Source organism: Balaenoptera musculus, chromosome 1 (assembly GCF_009873245.2).
Source record: "Balaenoptera musculus isolate JJ_BM4_2016_0621 chromosome 1, mBalMus1.pri.v3, whole genome shotgun sequence".
Classification (NCBI taxonomy): Eukaryota; Metazoa; Chordata; class Mammalia; order Artiodactyla; family Balaenopteridae; genus Balaenoptera; species Balaenoptera musculus.
This window is the reverse complement of record NC_045785.1, coordinates 24,728,846-24,745,909: the sequence shown is the minus strand read 5'-3', so window position 1 is coordinate 24,745,909 and position 17,064 is coordinate 24,728,846. Positions and strand designations below refer to the sequence as shown.

The 17,064-nt window shown below is 40.9% G+C and overlaps 1 protein-coding gene across 3 annotated transcripts in view; it reads right to left on the bottom strand.

Moving 5' to 3' along the window:
• Positions 1-17,064, bottom strand: part of ZCCHC17 (zinc finger CCHC-type containing 17) — a 56,310-nt gene that overhangs the window by 34,922 nt on the left and 4,324 nt on the right. For all 3 annotated transcript variants that reach the window (XM_036861754.1, XM_036861765.1, XM_036861774.1), the window contains exons 2-3: positions 12,943-13,063; positions 5,933-5,990 (exon numbers count right to left, since the gene is read on the bottom strand). In XM_036861754.1, coding sequence (XP_036717649.1) covers positions 5,933-5,990; positions 12,943-13,008 — 124 coding nt within the window. In that variant the 5' untranslated portion in view covers positions 13,009-13,063. The remainder of the gene's footprint in view (positions 1-5,932; positions 5,991-12,942; positions 13,064-17,064) is intronic.

The window sequence follows — 17,064 nt, the reverse complement described above, 5'->3', positions numbered from 1 at the left end:
TGATAGTTTCTGGATGGAGCTGTCACCAGAAAGATCAAGTGATTAAAGGATTGGAACTTTCAGCTCCACTGACCTCCGGGGGGAGGGGCTGGAGATGCAGCTCTATAAAAACCCCTGAACAATGAGAGTCAGAGAGCTTCTGGGTTGGTGAACACCTTAGCTTGCTGGAGGGTGGTATGCCAGAGGACATGGAAGCTCTGTGTACCCCTCCTCCCATATCTTAACCTATACATCTCTTCCGTTTGGCTGTTCCTGTTTGTATCCTTTATAATAAACCAGCAAACAAAAAGAAAGTGTTTTCCTGAGTTCTGTGAGCCATTTTAGCAAATTATCAAATTTGTGGAGGGGGTCAATGGAACTCCTGATTCATAGTGGGTCAGCTAGAAATAAGGGTGGCTCAGGACTTGCGACTAGCATCTCAAGTGGGGCATTCTTGTGGGAATGAGCCCCGTTAACTTATGGGACCTGACACTAACTCCCGGTAGTGTCAAAATTGAATTGTTAGACACCCCGTTGGTGTGCGGAGAACTGGAGAACTAGTTGGTGTTAGAAAACACATCAGAACAAATATAGAATATTTCCATCACTGTAGAAAGTTCTATTGGACAACACCATGAGAGGGGAAGGAAAATCTAGTTTAGACCTCAATACTAGGAAGGGGTCTTTAACTCAGTAGTGATTAAAAAATTCTGAAAATAGAAATCTGAGGAAAATGACTCAAATTAGAGTCTACCTTCCTGAATGAGAGATGTTAAAATCTAGAGACCAGTTATTTCATAAGTCAGTCCTTTCAGGGTGGGACTTAATAATCTTCCTCCATTGAAGGGTGGAGAAGCTAAAATACACTGTAACTGCTCCAGTTACCCAATGAACCTACAGAAGTGCCCAGGATTAGAACTCACAGAGTTTCCACCTAATTATTTGGCTCCCTGAGCTCCCCATCCAAGGCTTGTCTCAGCACAGCTGTCAGACTGACAGATTGACCTGTAAACTGGCAGTCACAATCAGAGGCATCACCTGACAGGCTATGGACACGAGTTTTAGACTAACTGCTGGAAGATGGCAGGCCTTTAATTGCCACACAGTCCCCAAAGTGTCACATAAATACTCAAGTAAGGATGAGACTTTCAGGTACTGGCAGCTATGGCAAGTACACTGACAAGAAAAGCTGTCCTCGGATCAAAAGAGGTGCACACCCTATAGGGATGAGGATGAGTTACACCTCATTACATCCCAGTGAACGTAAAACGAGAAACTTTATTACAGATTGCTTTTTGCGAGCTTGGAAACTACTGGTGAGCCATTTCTAATTCGCCAAGAAGCAATTTGCAGCAGAGTACATAGTCTCCAAGGCTAGAGGTATGGCTTTATTAGCAAAATCAGCTGTTGGACTTCTGTAAAAGAAAAATTTTGTTTTAAAAAATTGCAAATAGTGAAAGTCCCTTTTCCATGTACATCTCTCCCTTAGCAAACCAAGCTCCCCAGAGGTGACCACTGTTAATAATTTGTTGCCTATTCTTCCAGACTTTCTTCTAAATATACGCAATAATGTTTAAAATACTAGGCATATGTAAACATGCTTTAAAAGGGGGAAGGGTCATGCTATACAAATTCTTGTGCAACATGCTTTTTTCATTTTGTTAGCTTAGACACCTTTCCATTTCAGTAAATTGACTTACCCTGTTTTACTGATGCACTTTTCCCCCTCACTTTAACATCTCTGAAATTGGAATGCTTCTTATAACCAATGGTGTCTTACAACTGCTATCAGTCAGGTATCAGTGTGGTGGAATTGTATAAAAACTTTCCATTGACCCTTATGGTAAAAGGAAGACAGTACCAGCACCAAAGTATCTTAGAAATACAGTTATCATTCTTTTTATCATCTGCATAGTTCACTGCATAGATGTACATAATTTATCTAATTCCATACTGCAAACTATATTCCCTAAAGAACTGCTGGATCAAAAGAGTAAGCACATTAAAAACATTAACAGGGGACTTCCCTGGTGGCGCAGTGGTTAAGAATCCGCCTGCCAATGCAGGGGACACGGGTTTGAGCCCTGGTCCGGGAAGATCCCACATGCCGCGGAGCAACTAAGCCCACGAGCCACAACTACTGAGCCCACACGCTGCAACTACTGAAGCCCGTGTGCCTAGAGCCCGCGCACCGCAACAAAGAGTAACCCCTGCTCGCTGCAACTAGAGAAAGCCTTCACGCAGCAATGAAGATCCAACGCAGCCGAAATATATAAACAAATAAACAAACAAATAAATAAAATTTTTTTAATGAATTTTAAAAAATAAATAAAAAATAAAAAAAATAAAAATATTAACAAGTATTACCAAAGTATGTAACAATTTACGTTCTCAATAGTAAATGGGGGCTTCCCTGGTGGCACAGTGGTTGAGAATCTGCCTGCTAATGCAGGGGACACGGGTTCGAGCCCTGGTCTGGGAAGATCCCACATGCCGCGGAGCAACTAGGCCCGTGAGCCACAACTACTGAGCCTGCACGTCTGGAGCCTGTGCTCCGCAACAAGAGAGGCCACGATAGTGAGAGGCCCGCGCACCGCGATGAAGAGTGGCCCCCGCTTGCCACAACTGGAGAAAGCCCTCGCACAGAAACAAAGACCCAACACAGCCAAAAATAAATAAATAAATAAAAATTAATTAAAAAAAAAGAAACGAAGACCCAACACAGCCATAAATAAATAAATAAAAATTTTAAAAAAAGTAAATGAAACTATTGTTGGAAATACCCAACACTTTAAAAAATATTTTAAAAATAATTTTAGATTCACATGTAGTTGAAAGAAATAATACAGAAAGATCTTATGAACCCTTTACCCAGTTTCCTCCAATGGTAACATTTGGCAAAACTAGGATATCACAAAACTATCACAACTAGGATATCAGCACTGATACTGTGGTTTAATAAGAAATATGTATTTGGTCTTTGTCCCTGGTTCCTGGCACAGAGCTCCTAAACACTCGTAATTTCCTGAGTGATAGGAGCATCTAGTGATTTATAACAAGACCCTTCCAATCTTACCCAAGTTTATGCTAATGAGGTGACTATTGGTCGGCCCCTAGGGAGCTTCAAGATGGGAGATGGTAGGGCTTCCCTGGTGGTGCAGTGGTTGAGAGTCTGCCTGCCAATGCAGGGGACATGGGTTCGAGCCCTGGTCTGGGAGGATCCCACATGCCGCGGAGCAACTAGGCCCGTGAGCCACAACTACTGAGCCTGCGCGTCTGGAGCCTGTGCTCCGCAACAAGAGAGGCCGCGAGAGTGAGAGGCCCGCGCACCGCGATGAAGAGTGGCCCCCGCTTGCCGCAACTAGAGAAAGCTCTCGAACAGAAACGAAGACCCAACACAGCCATAAATAAATAAATAAATAAATTTATTTAAAAAAAAAAAAAAAAAAAAAAAAAAGATGGGAGATGGTAATGACCAGAGGAATCACTGTGTGATTAGAAGGTTGGAAGTTTCAGCCCCATTCCAACTTCCAGGGAGGGAAGAGGGGCTGGAGATGGAGTTAAATCATCAGTGGCCAATGAGTTAATCAATTACGGCCATGTAATGGGGTCTCCACAGAAACCCTTAAATGATAAGGTTTGGAGAGCTTCTGAGTTGGCAAGTATATCCACACACCATGAAGGTGATGAACCTCAACTGTACAGAGACAGAGGTTCTTGCACTCAGGGTCCTTTTGGACCCTACCCTATGTACCTCCTCACCTGGCTGTTCATTTGTATCTTTTATAATAAACTGTAACTGTTAAGTATGGCATTTTCCTGAGTTCTGTGAGTTGTTCTAACAAGTTATCCAATCTTGGGAAGGTGGTGTGGGAACCTTCAAATTCATAGCCAGGTCAGACAGAAGTGTGCGTAACACAGGGACAGGATACTTGCAAGTGGTGTCCGAAGTGAGGGCAGTCTTGTGAGACTGAGACCTTAAACCTGTAGAGTCTGACAGCACCTCTGGGTAGTTAGTATCAGAATTAACTGAATTGTTGGACGCCCACTTGATATCAAAGAATCAGAGAACTGGAGAACTGGCTGTTGATTCCACACATTTTGGAATGGCAATAAAAGGAATGAAGTATTGATACATGCTACAAAACAGGTAAACCTTGAAAACATGCTAAGTGAATGAAAGACGCCCGTCACAAAAGACCACATGTTGTATGATTCCATTTATAAGAAATGTCCAGAATAAGCAAATACATAAAGACAAAAAGTAGATAGCTGGGTTGTCTAAGGCTGGGGGCAGAGGGGAGAGGGAGACAGGGAATTTGGAGTGACTGCTAATAGGTACAGAGTTTCTTTTTTATGACGAAAATATTCTCAAACTGTGGTGATGGTTGCAAAATTCTGTGAATATGTTAGAATATATTAGAAACTACTGAATTGTACACTTTGGATGAAATGTAGGTATGTGAATTATGTCTCAAAAAAGCTGTTAAAAAATGTTACATAAATGGAATCATAACATATGTAAACTTTTGGGATTAGCTTTTTTCACTCAGCAAAATTTTCTGGAAACGGATCCACGTTGTCGCATGTATCAATACTTCATTCTCATTCCTTTGTACTGCCGAGCAGTGTTCCATTGTATGGATATATCACAGTTTATATTTATATTATATTTTTAATCAATATTGAGAATGAGCATCTTTTAAGATATTTACTGCTCAACTGCTATTTTTTCTCCTATGAATTATCCTTTCATATCCTTGGCCCCTTTTCCTACTTTCTTCTTTTTTATTAGTCCTGTGTGATATGGACTGAAAATTCTTTTTCCTAACTTAACTTTGCTTATGATGATTTTTGCAATTATGTTTTTGACTTTTATGTAGTCAAATATACTTCTACATTGACTTTTTTTTTTTTAATTTATTTATTTTTGGCTGCGTTGGGTCTTCATTGCTGTGCGTGGGCTTCTCATTGCGGTGGCTTCTCTTGTTGCGAAGCACGGGCTCTAGGTGTGCAGGCTTCAATAGCTGTGGCTCGAAGGCTCTAAAGCACAGGCTCAGTAGTTGTGGCGCACAGGCTTAGTTGCTCCACAGCATGTGGAATCTTCCCGGACCAGGGCTCGAACCCATGTCTCCTGCATTGGCAGGCAGGTTCTTAACCACTGCGCCACCAGGGAAGCCCTATATTGACTTTTATATAGTCAAATATTCTTCTTTATTTTCTTCTAATAAAACACTTATGGTTACATCTTTTACATTAAAATCTTTAATAAATCTTTCATTTATTTTAGCACAAGGAATTAGCAAGTTGAGTCTTTTGATTCACTAGCAGTGTTAACAGAGCAGAAAGCCCACTGGGCTAGGCATCAGGAGGCCTGGGTTCTAGTCCTGCCCATGCCACAACCTAGCTCAATCATTCTGAGCAGGCCACCAGTCTGTGGAACCTACCTTTTCTACTTAACACAATTGTTTTGAGAAACAAGTAAGATTACAGATGTGAAAGGATTCTCCAAAAATGTTCAATAGATACCTATCAATTATGAAGAAAATTAAAGCATTATATATATTTGTGTTGGTTACAATACTATTTCCTTTCCGCATGCCATATACCAGAAAACTCACAATGTTGGCCTCAGAGAATAAGTAGCTTGCCCTCCCCCAAACCCTAAGCCAAAAGAGGTCAAGTGACTCGCCCTAGGATCACAGGTGAAATTTAGGGAAGAGTCAGTTCTAGAAGTGAACACAAGTGGTTATGCCCCAGCCCTCCCCACAAGTCATTCTTCTGAGTTAAGACTTGCTAAAAATGAACTGTCATCAACTGTCCGTATTCGTATCTTTACACTAAAAACACAAACTACTCTCTGAAAAAAGTAGAGCCTATAATTAAACTGTGGTGGGGGTGACAGTAGAGAGAGTGAAATGAGAGTGCTGAATTTCAAGTTATAGGTTCCCACCTTGCTTCCGACAGCCTGGGATTTTGATAAAGGCTCCATAGTCTGTCACCATAGCAACCTATAAAGACAAAAAAAAGAAAAGAATCTTTGTCACACAAATAAGAATCTCTCTCCCATAGCATTTAACCTTGTCTCCCTGAACTTCTACTTGGTACTGACTGCCTCTATCTGCTGCAAAACTGCCTAAAAGTGATGTTCTGTCAAACATTATGTTCCTTTTGACGTTTTTTTAATTTTGGTCGCACCGCACAGCTTGTGGGATCTTAGTTTCCTGACCAGGGATTGCATCTGGGCCCTCAGCAGTAAGAGTGCAGAGTCCTAACCACTGGACTGTCAGGGAATTCCCCAATTTTTTTTTTTTAATTTTTATTTTGGTATAGTTGATTTACAATGTTGTGTCAGTTTCAGGTGTACAGCAAAGTTAATCTGTTATACATATACATATATCCACTCTTGTTTAGATTCTTTTCCTATATAGGCCATTACAGAGTATTGAGTAGCGCTCCCTGTGCTATACAGTAAGTCCTTATTATCTACTTTATATATAGTATGTATGCATCAGTCCCAATCTTCCAATTTACCCCCCTCTCCCCGGTAACCGTAAGTTTATTTTCTATATCTGTAACTCTATTTCTGTTTTGTAGATAAGTTCACTTGTAGCTTTTTTTTAGATTCCACATGTAAGTGATATCATATGGTATTTGTCTTTCTTTGACTTACTTCACTCAGTATGACAATCTCTAGGTCCATCCATATTGCTGCAAATGGCATTATTTCATTCTTTTTTATGGCCGAGTAATATTCCATTGTATATATGTAACACATCTTCTTTATCCATTCCTCTGTTGATGGACATTTAGGTTGCTTCCATGACCTGGCTGTTGTAAGTAGTACTGCAATGCTTTTTTTTTTTGGTTTTTTGAAGTTTAGACTGACAGGTATGTGTGATCATATTAAAAACATTGGTGAGATTGGTGTGTTTGTCAGATGGTATGACAGTACTTAGGAATGCCCAAATCCCACATGTACTGAAATCCCTCAAAAAGATATAGGAACAAACAGCAGAAAATTAGGTAATAAAGTTACACTTTATATTATCTGGAACTGAGGCCTCCAATCCAAATGGAGAAGTTTAATAATTTGAAATGGATCATGTAGGACATCTCTTTTTCCTAAACTTCAAACCAACCAGACCATACAGCTTGCTCCACTTCACTCCAAACCAGAGTCTTGGGTTTTATCAAGACAATTAGAGAAAAAGCCAACACACAGACATCTGACAGAACCTGAAAAGATGTAATCAGAGAGAGAAAGAGTTGTCTTTTGCAGAGTTGACCTAAAATGGAGAAGTTAGAGGCTTGATGGATCTATGTAATATGCAATATGTAATAGAAACAAAAGGCCCAAAAGCCTTGCCAGATAAATCATTATCCCAGCCTCTACCTCTATTGCTCTCCTCTTGTCTATCCTCCAGCCCACCCCACCCCTCAACTGTGGATTGGGATTAAAGTTGTCACTACACACTATATTTATCACTAAATTCATAATTATTTATAAAATATTCAATACGTTCTTACACATATAAACTTTGTTCTTTCCAGTGACTTTAAAATTAGTTATCTCATATTGGGCAATCACTGTTTTGGCTTAAACATAACTAAAACAAGGGGAAGGAAGAAGAAGAAGGGGGGACTTCCCTGGTGGCGCAGTGGTTAAGAATCTGCCTGCCAATGCAGGGGACACGGGTTTGAGCCCTGGTCCAGGAAGATCCCACATGCCGTGGAGCAATTAAGCCCGTGTGCCACAACTACTGAGCCTGCGCTCTAGAGCCCATGAGCCACAACTACTGAGCCCACGTGCCACAACTACTGAAGCCTGTGCACCTAGAGCCCGTGCTCTGCAACAAGAGAAGCCACCGCAATGAGAAGCCCGTGTACCACAACGAAGAGTAGCCCCCACTCGCCACAACTAGAGAAAGCCCGTGCGCAGCAATGAAGACCCAACACAGCCAAAAATAAATAAATAAATAAATTTATTTTTAAAAAAAGAATGGGTTAAGAACCAAAATTTCTAAACTCCTGTTTTACAATGAATATTAGGGTTAGGGACCAGATATTCCCAAAGAAACAGTACAGCCAGGCAGATACTAGTACTTAAAATCAAGGCAAGGTGGACTTTAGAGATTAACTGATCCAATCCTGTCAGTTTTCAAATGAGGAAAGTGAAGACCAGAGAGATGAAGTACTTATCCAAGTTCACAAAGTGAGTTGTTCTCTGTAAAACAGGCCGCATGGATAAAGAAGATAAGACTTAATATTTTTAACTGCAATAAAAGAAAATCCCTTCTTTCTGGACCAACTAAAGGCACTTTGGCTTTTGCTCCAGGGATCTAGAAAGAGGGCTGAAATGCTTCATACTGTCTAACATTATTTAAGGGCATAATTATCTAAACAACTTAAAAGCAGCATCTGGAAGTTGGAGCCCAAATCACCTTGCTGCTATAAATTGAAACAATCTCACTTTTCAATACTGAAGCTCCAGTGTCACATTATTATCTTTTGAGGAAATATCATAACAGACCTTAATTTGGCTTCTTCCCAAAGGAAAGGTTAATGCACTCAACTGTTCAGTTGGGAAAACACATTCTTGCCTATTTTCAGCAGCAGGTGTTTCTATCACTGTGTCTCCTAAGGTGCAGTCAGACGAAATTAACAGAATGGCACCTGCCTTAGATGATCACACAGTCTGCCTGGTGTCCCAAGAACAATTAATCAAATAGCTCAGGGGAGAAAATTCAGTAATTATCTCAACTGAACTCAGGGCTTGGGTAAAATGAATTTACCATCTTCAGATTAGAGGTTGCACTGGCCTTGAGACTTGTTATCCCCATAATGTAAATGAGGAATTTGAGGCTCAGAGATATAAGTTACTTGTCTAAAGTCACAAAGTTGGAAAGTATCAAGACCAAGTACAGAAAAGAAGTTTTCTGACTTCTAGTCCAATGCTATTTCCAACTTAACAACACCAATCTTGCCGCAGCATTTCTTTGGCTATCTGGGCTAAGCCAAATCCCAAATCTCAATGCTATGCTTGTGCTCCCTACCATGCTTAATGGACTCCAGCACCAAGATGTCTCTCAGAGAACAAGAGAAGGATGAATACTAGCTTCTCGGCTATTCTGTTACTGGGCCCTCCAACCCTGCTGAGCCTGCTAAGAGAACAGCTGCTAGGATATGGGCTGCACCAGCAGTTTCTTCAAAGGCAACTGGTCCTAAGAGGCTTGGATTCAATTTAATTCAAACATTTACTGAGCACCTGCATGCAAGATACCATGTCAGGCACTGTGAAATAAAAACAACATATAAAAAGAGATGCCCAGGGCTTCCCTGGTGGCGCAGTGGTTGAGAATCTGCCTGCCAATGCAGGGGACACGGGTTCGAGCCCTGGTCTGGGAAGATCCCACATGCTGCGGAGCGGCTGGGCCCGTGAGCCACAATTGCTGAGCCTGCGCGTCTGGAGCCTGTGCTCTGCAACAGGAGAGGCCGCGATAGTGAGAGGCCCGCGCACCGCGATGAAGAGTGGCCCCCGCTTGCCACAACTAGGGAAAGCCCTCGCACAGAAACGAAGACCCAACACAGCCATAAATAAATAAATAAATATTAAAAAAAAAAAAAAAAAAAAGAGATGCCCAGGGATTCCCCTGACGGTCCAGTGGTTAAGACTGCATGCTTCCACTGCAGGGGGCATGGGTTCAACCCCTGGTCGGGGAACTAAGATCCTGCATGCCACTCGGTGCAGCCAAAACAAAAAACAAAAAACAAAAAAAAAGAGAGAGATGCCCAGTCTGTTTTTAAATGAATTTGAATTAGTTACCAAGATACATGAGATAAACATGGCCTCTGCTCCCTAGTAACACCCAATCTAATGGAGGAGACAGACACATATACAAGTAACAATAGTACAAGACAGACTATAAATGTCATGATAGAGGTACAAACAAATGACTGTGGAACAACCAGATTTACCATCTACCTTCCTCCTATACTACCCCAATTCAGTCAAAAGAGTTCTCTTATGGGTCTTTTGGTTCCTCCATGCATTTATGAACAGCTGAACAACCCCAGCTGCAGACCTGGAGAACCTGATTTAGAACTTGCCATTTATTAATCATTTGGGCAATTACTTAACTTCTAAAAAGTTTCCTTATCCATAAAATGGGGTTAACAATTTCTTTGGAGAAAGTCAATGACACGTAACGTGTGAAAGTGCTAACATACATTAGGCTTAACAAAATTTATTTTGAATTTTAATGTAAATTCTTCTTTTTAAATATTAGGCACTCAATGTTTGTTGGATGAATATTCTGAAAAATAGTTTCCTGTTTCCAATTTACCATGAAATTTCTCTTTCCCTAATTCCAGTCACTCCTAGGCATTTTTCAAAATGTGTTCCTGAAATAGTAAAACTATAGTTCTAGTATTAGAACTATAAACTTCTTTCTGAACATTACCCTAGCCCATCCATCCTTGACAGTAAAATATAAAACCTACACTAATTCAAGCCCCATCTCATGTAAGAAAAAGACATAGATCAGGAGCCACTTTACTAGAAATCTGAGTCAGTTTGTGGAGGGCAGAGAGCTCCTCTTTCTTTTGTGCAATACCTGACAAGTGAGGGCTTCATGATCAGAAAAATCAATTTCATCTCCAGAGCTACCATTTCCTTTTTCTAAGCCCTGGTACCTCACTGATCTCTGGGGATACCATGGGCCCTAAAGAATGAGGACAGAGGCTCTGAAGAGCAGAGTTGTTTGCTATTTATTAGAATGTTATCATCCTTTGTATCTTGTCTCTTACATTACAAGTTGGGATCCACTTAACAGAAGTCTAGAGCCACATTTATCTATAACCAACCAACAGTCACAAAGTCTGTCTTCAAAGGCCTCATGTTATTAGGTGGTAAAACTTTTGTCAACCATAAAGCAACTATGAATGCCATAAGAATGATATAGTTAAAATACTACAGGCACTCACAAGACACTGAAAACAATTTTTTGGATTTACTTTTGCTTCAAGAGAAGGGCGACTGGGGACTTCCCTGGTGGCACAGTGGTTAAGAATCCGCCTGCCAATGCAGGGGACACGAGTTCAATCCCTGGTCTCAGAAGATCCCACATGCCATGGAGCAACTAAGCCCATGCGCCACAACTACTGAGCCCGAGTGCCACAACTACTGAAGCCCGCGCGCCTAGAGCCCGTGCTCTGCAACAAGAGAAGTCACCACAATGAGAAGCCTGCGCACCGCAACGAAGAGTAGCCCCCGCTCGCCGCAACTAGAGAAAGCCTGCATGCAGCAACGAAGACCCAACACAGCCAAAAATAAATAAATAAATAATTTTTTTAAAAAAGGGTGATAACATTAATGAATTCCTACTACGTCTCAGGCATTGTGTTTTTATAGATGATAGCTTATTTAACCATCATCACAATCCTATGAAAGTTGTTTTTATCTCCATCTAACAAATGAGAAAACTGAGGCTCAAAGAAATTAAGTGACGATCTCAAGGATCACACAGTTAGTAAGTAAAAGAGCTAGGACGGAATCCAGGTTTTGCCTGGTTCCAAAGCCTCTGCTCTCTAAACAAATACAATGTCTCCTCCCTCAAAGATTGATCATTCACTCAGTTATGAAGGTGTACTGAGCACTTACTATTTTCTACCCACCTACCTGGGACTGAGATATACAACAGTAAACAAAACAGACAGGGCTCTGTCTTCATGGAACTTAGTGTCCTCTGAGAAAGAAAGACTTTAAACAAGTACAAAATAAATATAACATGAGCCTATTTATTTATGGTGGGAAAAAGATCTGAGGAGATGACATTAGGGCTGAGACCTAAAAGATGAAAAGAAGTTGCTGAGAAAATGGGACAGTTAGAAACAACAGCATGTGTAAAAGTCCTGAGAAGGAAGCAGGCTTAGATGTTTGGAGCTATAAGGCCAGAGTGGCTACAGCATGAGTAGAGTGGAACTAAACAACATTGCCAGAGTAAGCAGAAGCCAAGTCAGGTAAGGGTCATGAAAACAAGTTTGGATACATTCAAGTATAATGAGAAGCCTAGGAGAACTTCAAGAAAGCAACTTGGTCCAATCTGTTTTTAAAATGTTATTCTGGGGAATTCCCTGGTGGTCCACTGGTTAGAACTCTCAGCTTTCACTGCCAAGGGCCTGGGTTCAATCCCTGGTCAGAGAACTAAGATCCCATAAGCTGTGCAGCGAGCCAAATCAATCAATCAATCAATCAATCGATCGTTATTCTGGCTGCAATGTGGAAAAACAGATTGGAAGTGGACTACAAAAGAAGTAGGGAGCCCAGGAGGGCCAGGCAAGAGATGAAAACTTAAACTAATGGGGTGCCAAAGGGATAAAGAAGTATAGACACCAGAGACATATTTGGGAGGCAGAAAGATAGTACCTGATAATGGACTGGAGAGGGAGGGAAACAAGATCAAATCAAGGGGAGAAATTAAAGATGATGCCCAGATTTCTAGCGTGGGTACCTGAATGAATAATGGGTTCGTTTGCTGAGATGGGAAAGACCAGAAGAACAGATTTGGTGAGAAAACCAAAAATACAGTTTAAAACATAAATTAAAGGGAGTTCCCTGATGGCCTTGTGGTTAGGATTATGGGCTTTCACTACTGTGGCCCAGTTTCAATCCCTGGTCGAGGAACTGAGATTCCCGCAAGCCATGCAGCACAGCCGAAAAAAAAGAAAAAAGCATAAATTAGAGATGCTGTGAGGTATCCAAATGAAGATGCCAAGTATGTAGTTAGAAGTCTGGAGCTCAGAGGAGGTACATGTGGGAGCCAGATGTTCTGCTAGCCCTTCCCGTTTAAACTGTAATGTTCAAGACATTCTCAAGCGGACAGAAGCTCCAAACCCAGCTGCTTTTCATCTTCAATCTACGCTTAATATAAATGGGAAGTTTTCAAAGCCAAAAGAATATACCTCTCCTTGGAAAATAGTGTAGAGAGCAGGCAAGTTCTCCATGGTCTCGGGTCTTCCTGAATTCATCCTTAATGTTCTATGGTTCCTCCATTTCTCTTCTGCTAAAGCTAATTCAAGTGTCCTGTCACAAAGAAACAGAACAGGTAACAATCAGAGAGACATTGGCAATAAAAAAAAAATGTGCTGCCGATCCACAGGTTGTCCCTACAGGATAATACCATTAGATTTAATACCATGTACTTTTAAATTTACTTATTTATTTTTGGCTGCGTTGGGTCTTCGTTGCTGTGTGCGGGCTTTCTCTAGTTGCAGCGAGCAGGGGCTACTCTTCCTTCCAGTGCAGGGGCTTCTCATTGCAGTAGCTTCTCTTGTTGTGGAGCATAGGCTCTAGGCGCACGGGCTTCAGTAGTTGTGGCACACGGGCTCAGTATGTGTGGCGTGCGGGCTTAGTTGCTCCGCAGCATGTGGGATCTTCCCAGACCAGGGCTCGAACCCGTGTCCCCTACATTGGCAGGTGGATTATTCTTAACCACTGCGCCACCAGGGAAGTCCCCACCATGTACTTTTATCCAAACCTCCTTTGTCCACTATAACTGTGGGGAGTTTTGGAAACCTTGATCTTATTTCTTTTCAATTTGATACTTTACCAAGGCCATTAGCTTACTGTTTTGTTTTTATTGTTATTATTGCTATTCTTTTGCCAAGGGAAGGCTTTTGGTGGGGGGGGGAGGGGTGTGAACGGATCTGTAAAAAAGGAATAATAATAGTAATAAGAGCTAACATTTATCAAGCAGTTACTATGTCCAGGCACTGTGCTAAGCACTGGACATCCAATATCTCATTTAATCCTCAAAACTCTCAAGATGTAGGTTCTATTAATTATCATATTATGTAGATGAGAAAACCAAGACTTTCAGAGGCCAACTTATTAGGCCTATGTCAAAAAGCCAGAAAATGGTAGAGTCAAACTCTGGCTGACATCAGAGTCCACACTTTTAACCACTATTCTAGGTGTTAAATCTGAAGTGACTTCAAAAAGAGAGCATAGAGAATTCCCTGGCGGTCTGGTGGTTAGGATTCTGCACTCTCACGGCCAAGGGCGCAGGTTTGATCCCTGTTCAGGGAACTAAATCCCACAAGCCGTGCATGGCGCAGCCAAAAAAAGCAGAAAGCACAGCTTACTTTTTCCTCCAATGAAATTAAAAACACACATGCTCATTTTAAAAGTTCAGATAACACATTAATTTGAAGAAAAGAAAATCATCTATAATTCAATTTGGTTTATATCCTTTCAGACCTTTTTACATGTACAAGTAGGTTTTTTAATGGAATCATGAAACCATTAATTAATATTAATAGCCATTTTATATTATTTTTTAGCAATTCATACACAAACACACACACTTTTTTTAATGCCTATGTAACAATCCATTGTTGGATGCATCAAATTTATTTAACTATTTATGAATCATATTAAAATGCAGATTGCAACTCAGTAGGTCTAGGGTGGTGCCTGAGATTGGGCATTTCTTTCTTTTTTTTTTCTGAAATTTATTTATTTATTTATTTAAATTAACTTATTTATTTATTTTAGCACGTGGGATCTTTCATTGAGGCAAGCAGGCTTCTCTGTAGTTGTGGTGCGTGGGCTCAGTAGTTCTGGCAGATGGGCTTAGTTGTCCCAAGGCATGTGGGATCTTAGTTCCCCTACCAGGGATCGAACCCGAGTCCCCTGCATTAGAAGGCAGATTCTTAACCACTGGACCACTAGGGAATTCCGTGGGCATTTCTAACAAGCTCCCAGGTGATGCTGATGCTGCCAGAGTACCACGTCTTAGAGCTTTGAAGTTGGAAGGGATCTTAGAGGTACTCTTGCTCAGCCTTCCGGTTTTAAACAGGGAGGAAACCAGCAATCTAGTGGCTCTTAACCATGCCCCTTTACTTGCTGCATAAATCACTGCTACATAAAGATAAAGTTAATGGTACAGTCCTCAGTTCTCTTTTTCCTCCTAATTACTTGACATCAATAAGACCTGAAACTCAATTTTCCTTGAGTTTTCGTGTGCAAATACCTCCTTCTCTCCTCAATCCTGAGCACACCCCTACACTTTCAGATGATTACTTTAGGTCTTACTTTTGGAAAGTCTTCCTGATTTACAATAACCATCCATTAACTGAACTGCCTCACTTAAAACAGAAATGAAAGAAAATTCTGTCAGGTTCCAAACCCTAGTTCTATATCATCCCAAAGCCCAGGAACATCCCTGTCCTTGAGTTCCATAAGACAACCTGTATTCGTATAATAAACTTGCCCTTTTCTGTTTACGTCAGCCAGAAGTGAGTTTTATTAGTTTATTAAAAGCACACAGATAGAATGAAGGCTGATTTGTCAGTTCTTGAGAAATGGCTGACAAACAGCTTAAATCCAAGTATCACAGCCTGGTTGGATCCTGCCTCTTCCACTTCCCAGCTATGCAGTCTCATCTCTAGTCCTTCCCTTCCCTCTGCCCAGCATCCTCACCTCATATCCTAGAACAAAGGTTATTAACCTGAGGCCAATGACTCTATCAAGAAACCTTAATTATCCCTCCAATTCTTGGAGCACTAGTGAGGTACAGAATCCATAGAGGCATCAGCAGCTAGGACTTCTAAATTAAGCTCAAACAACTTAGTCTATCAACCGTTCTTCTTTAAACAAAGGTCACAGAAAGAGCAATACAATCTTAAGTTATTTTGTACAGATTTTTGCTGTGATAAGAGTATGAACAGCTAAGTTTAAAGCTCCCCTATTTGCTCCTTTTGTAGAACAGTAGCCTGAGAAACCCTATGCAATTCTTCAAGCAGGAAATTGGCATGCATTTTTGAGAGAAATCCTGTTATACAACAGCAGCAGGCTTACGATTTCAGAATTGTAAAGGGTTGCCAGGGACACAGTTATTTATTAGCCACCTCCTTCCCAAATGGTATTTTTAAATTTTTTTGAATTATATTCTGTAGAAACCTAGGGTTGTTGTATGGTGGTTATTCAAAAGGAATCCCAATTGGAAAGGAAGAAGTAGAACTGTCTCTATTTGCAGATCATATGATACTATACATAGAAAATCCTAAATATGCCACCAAAAAACTGCTAGAGCTCATCAATGAATTTGGTAAAGTTGAAGGATACAAAATTAATATAAATACAAAATAATACACAAAAATCTGTTGCATTTCCATACACTAACAACGGACTATCAGAAAGGGAAATTAAGGAAACAATTCCATTTACAATCGCATCAAAAATAATAAAATACCTAGGAAAAAACCTAAGGTTTCTTCCAGAAGCTTCTGGTTATCCAGAAGCTTCTCAGTTAACTCAAGTTTATTTTAAAAAGTCAGTTCTGAAACATGTAGGGACAACAGGATCAGGAAGGCCAAAGAAGAAGGGCCCTAGGTCAACCAACCAGAGGACAGCCTCCATACCAAAGGTGGGGGAGAACAACCCCAAAGAAATCTGAGTTATGGGAGGTCCCACACAGAGCAGTTGCGAAGCTAGGAGCCTCTCCTCAGTAATTAGGCAGAGGTTGATTATTGCTGATTCCCACTTGCCCTTCCAGCTTTGGGGTGGGTCATGGTAGCAAGGGGGAAGGGAGGTGTTACGTGAGGAAGGCCTACTTTTAACAGCATATTCTGCTTTGATCTGGTTTAGCTATTAAGCTTCTATGTAACATTTCATTTGGAAAAAATAGTTCTGCTGCTTTCAAAAAGTTTATAAAACATTGAGACATATATAGTGTAGTTCAATAGGACCACATCTGTAGACTTAAAAGAGCAAGTAAATTGACAAGAATTGAGGCACACCATTTGAAGTTGCCTTGCAATAGTTCTAGAAACAAAAAATTCCTTACGCGTTTCATTTTACTTGAATGTTTTAAACAATTGTGATACGGAGGGAAGCAATAAGGACCCAGTTATTTATTAGCCACCTCCTTCCCAACCCAAAACAAAGGGCAGAGCAAGGAAAGTATAGCGTGGGAACGGGAATGGGAGCTGCAGCAGGGGAATGGTAGCCGAGAGTGAGGTCAGAGCTTATGCTGGGCGAGGAGGAAATCCACAAAGAGCAACCCAGTGTGGGGAGAAGCA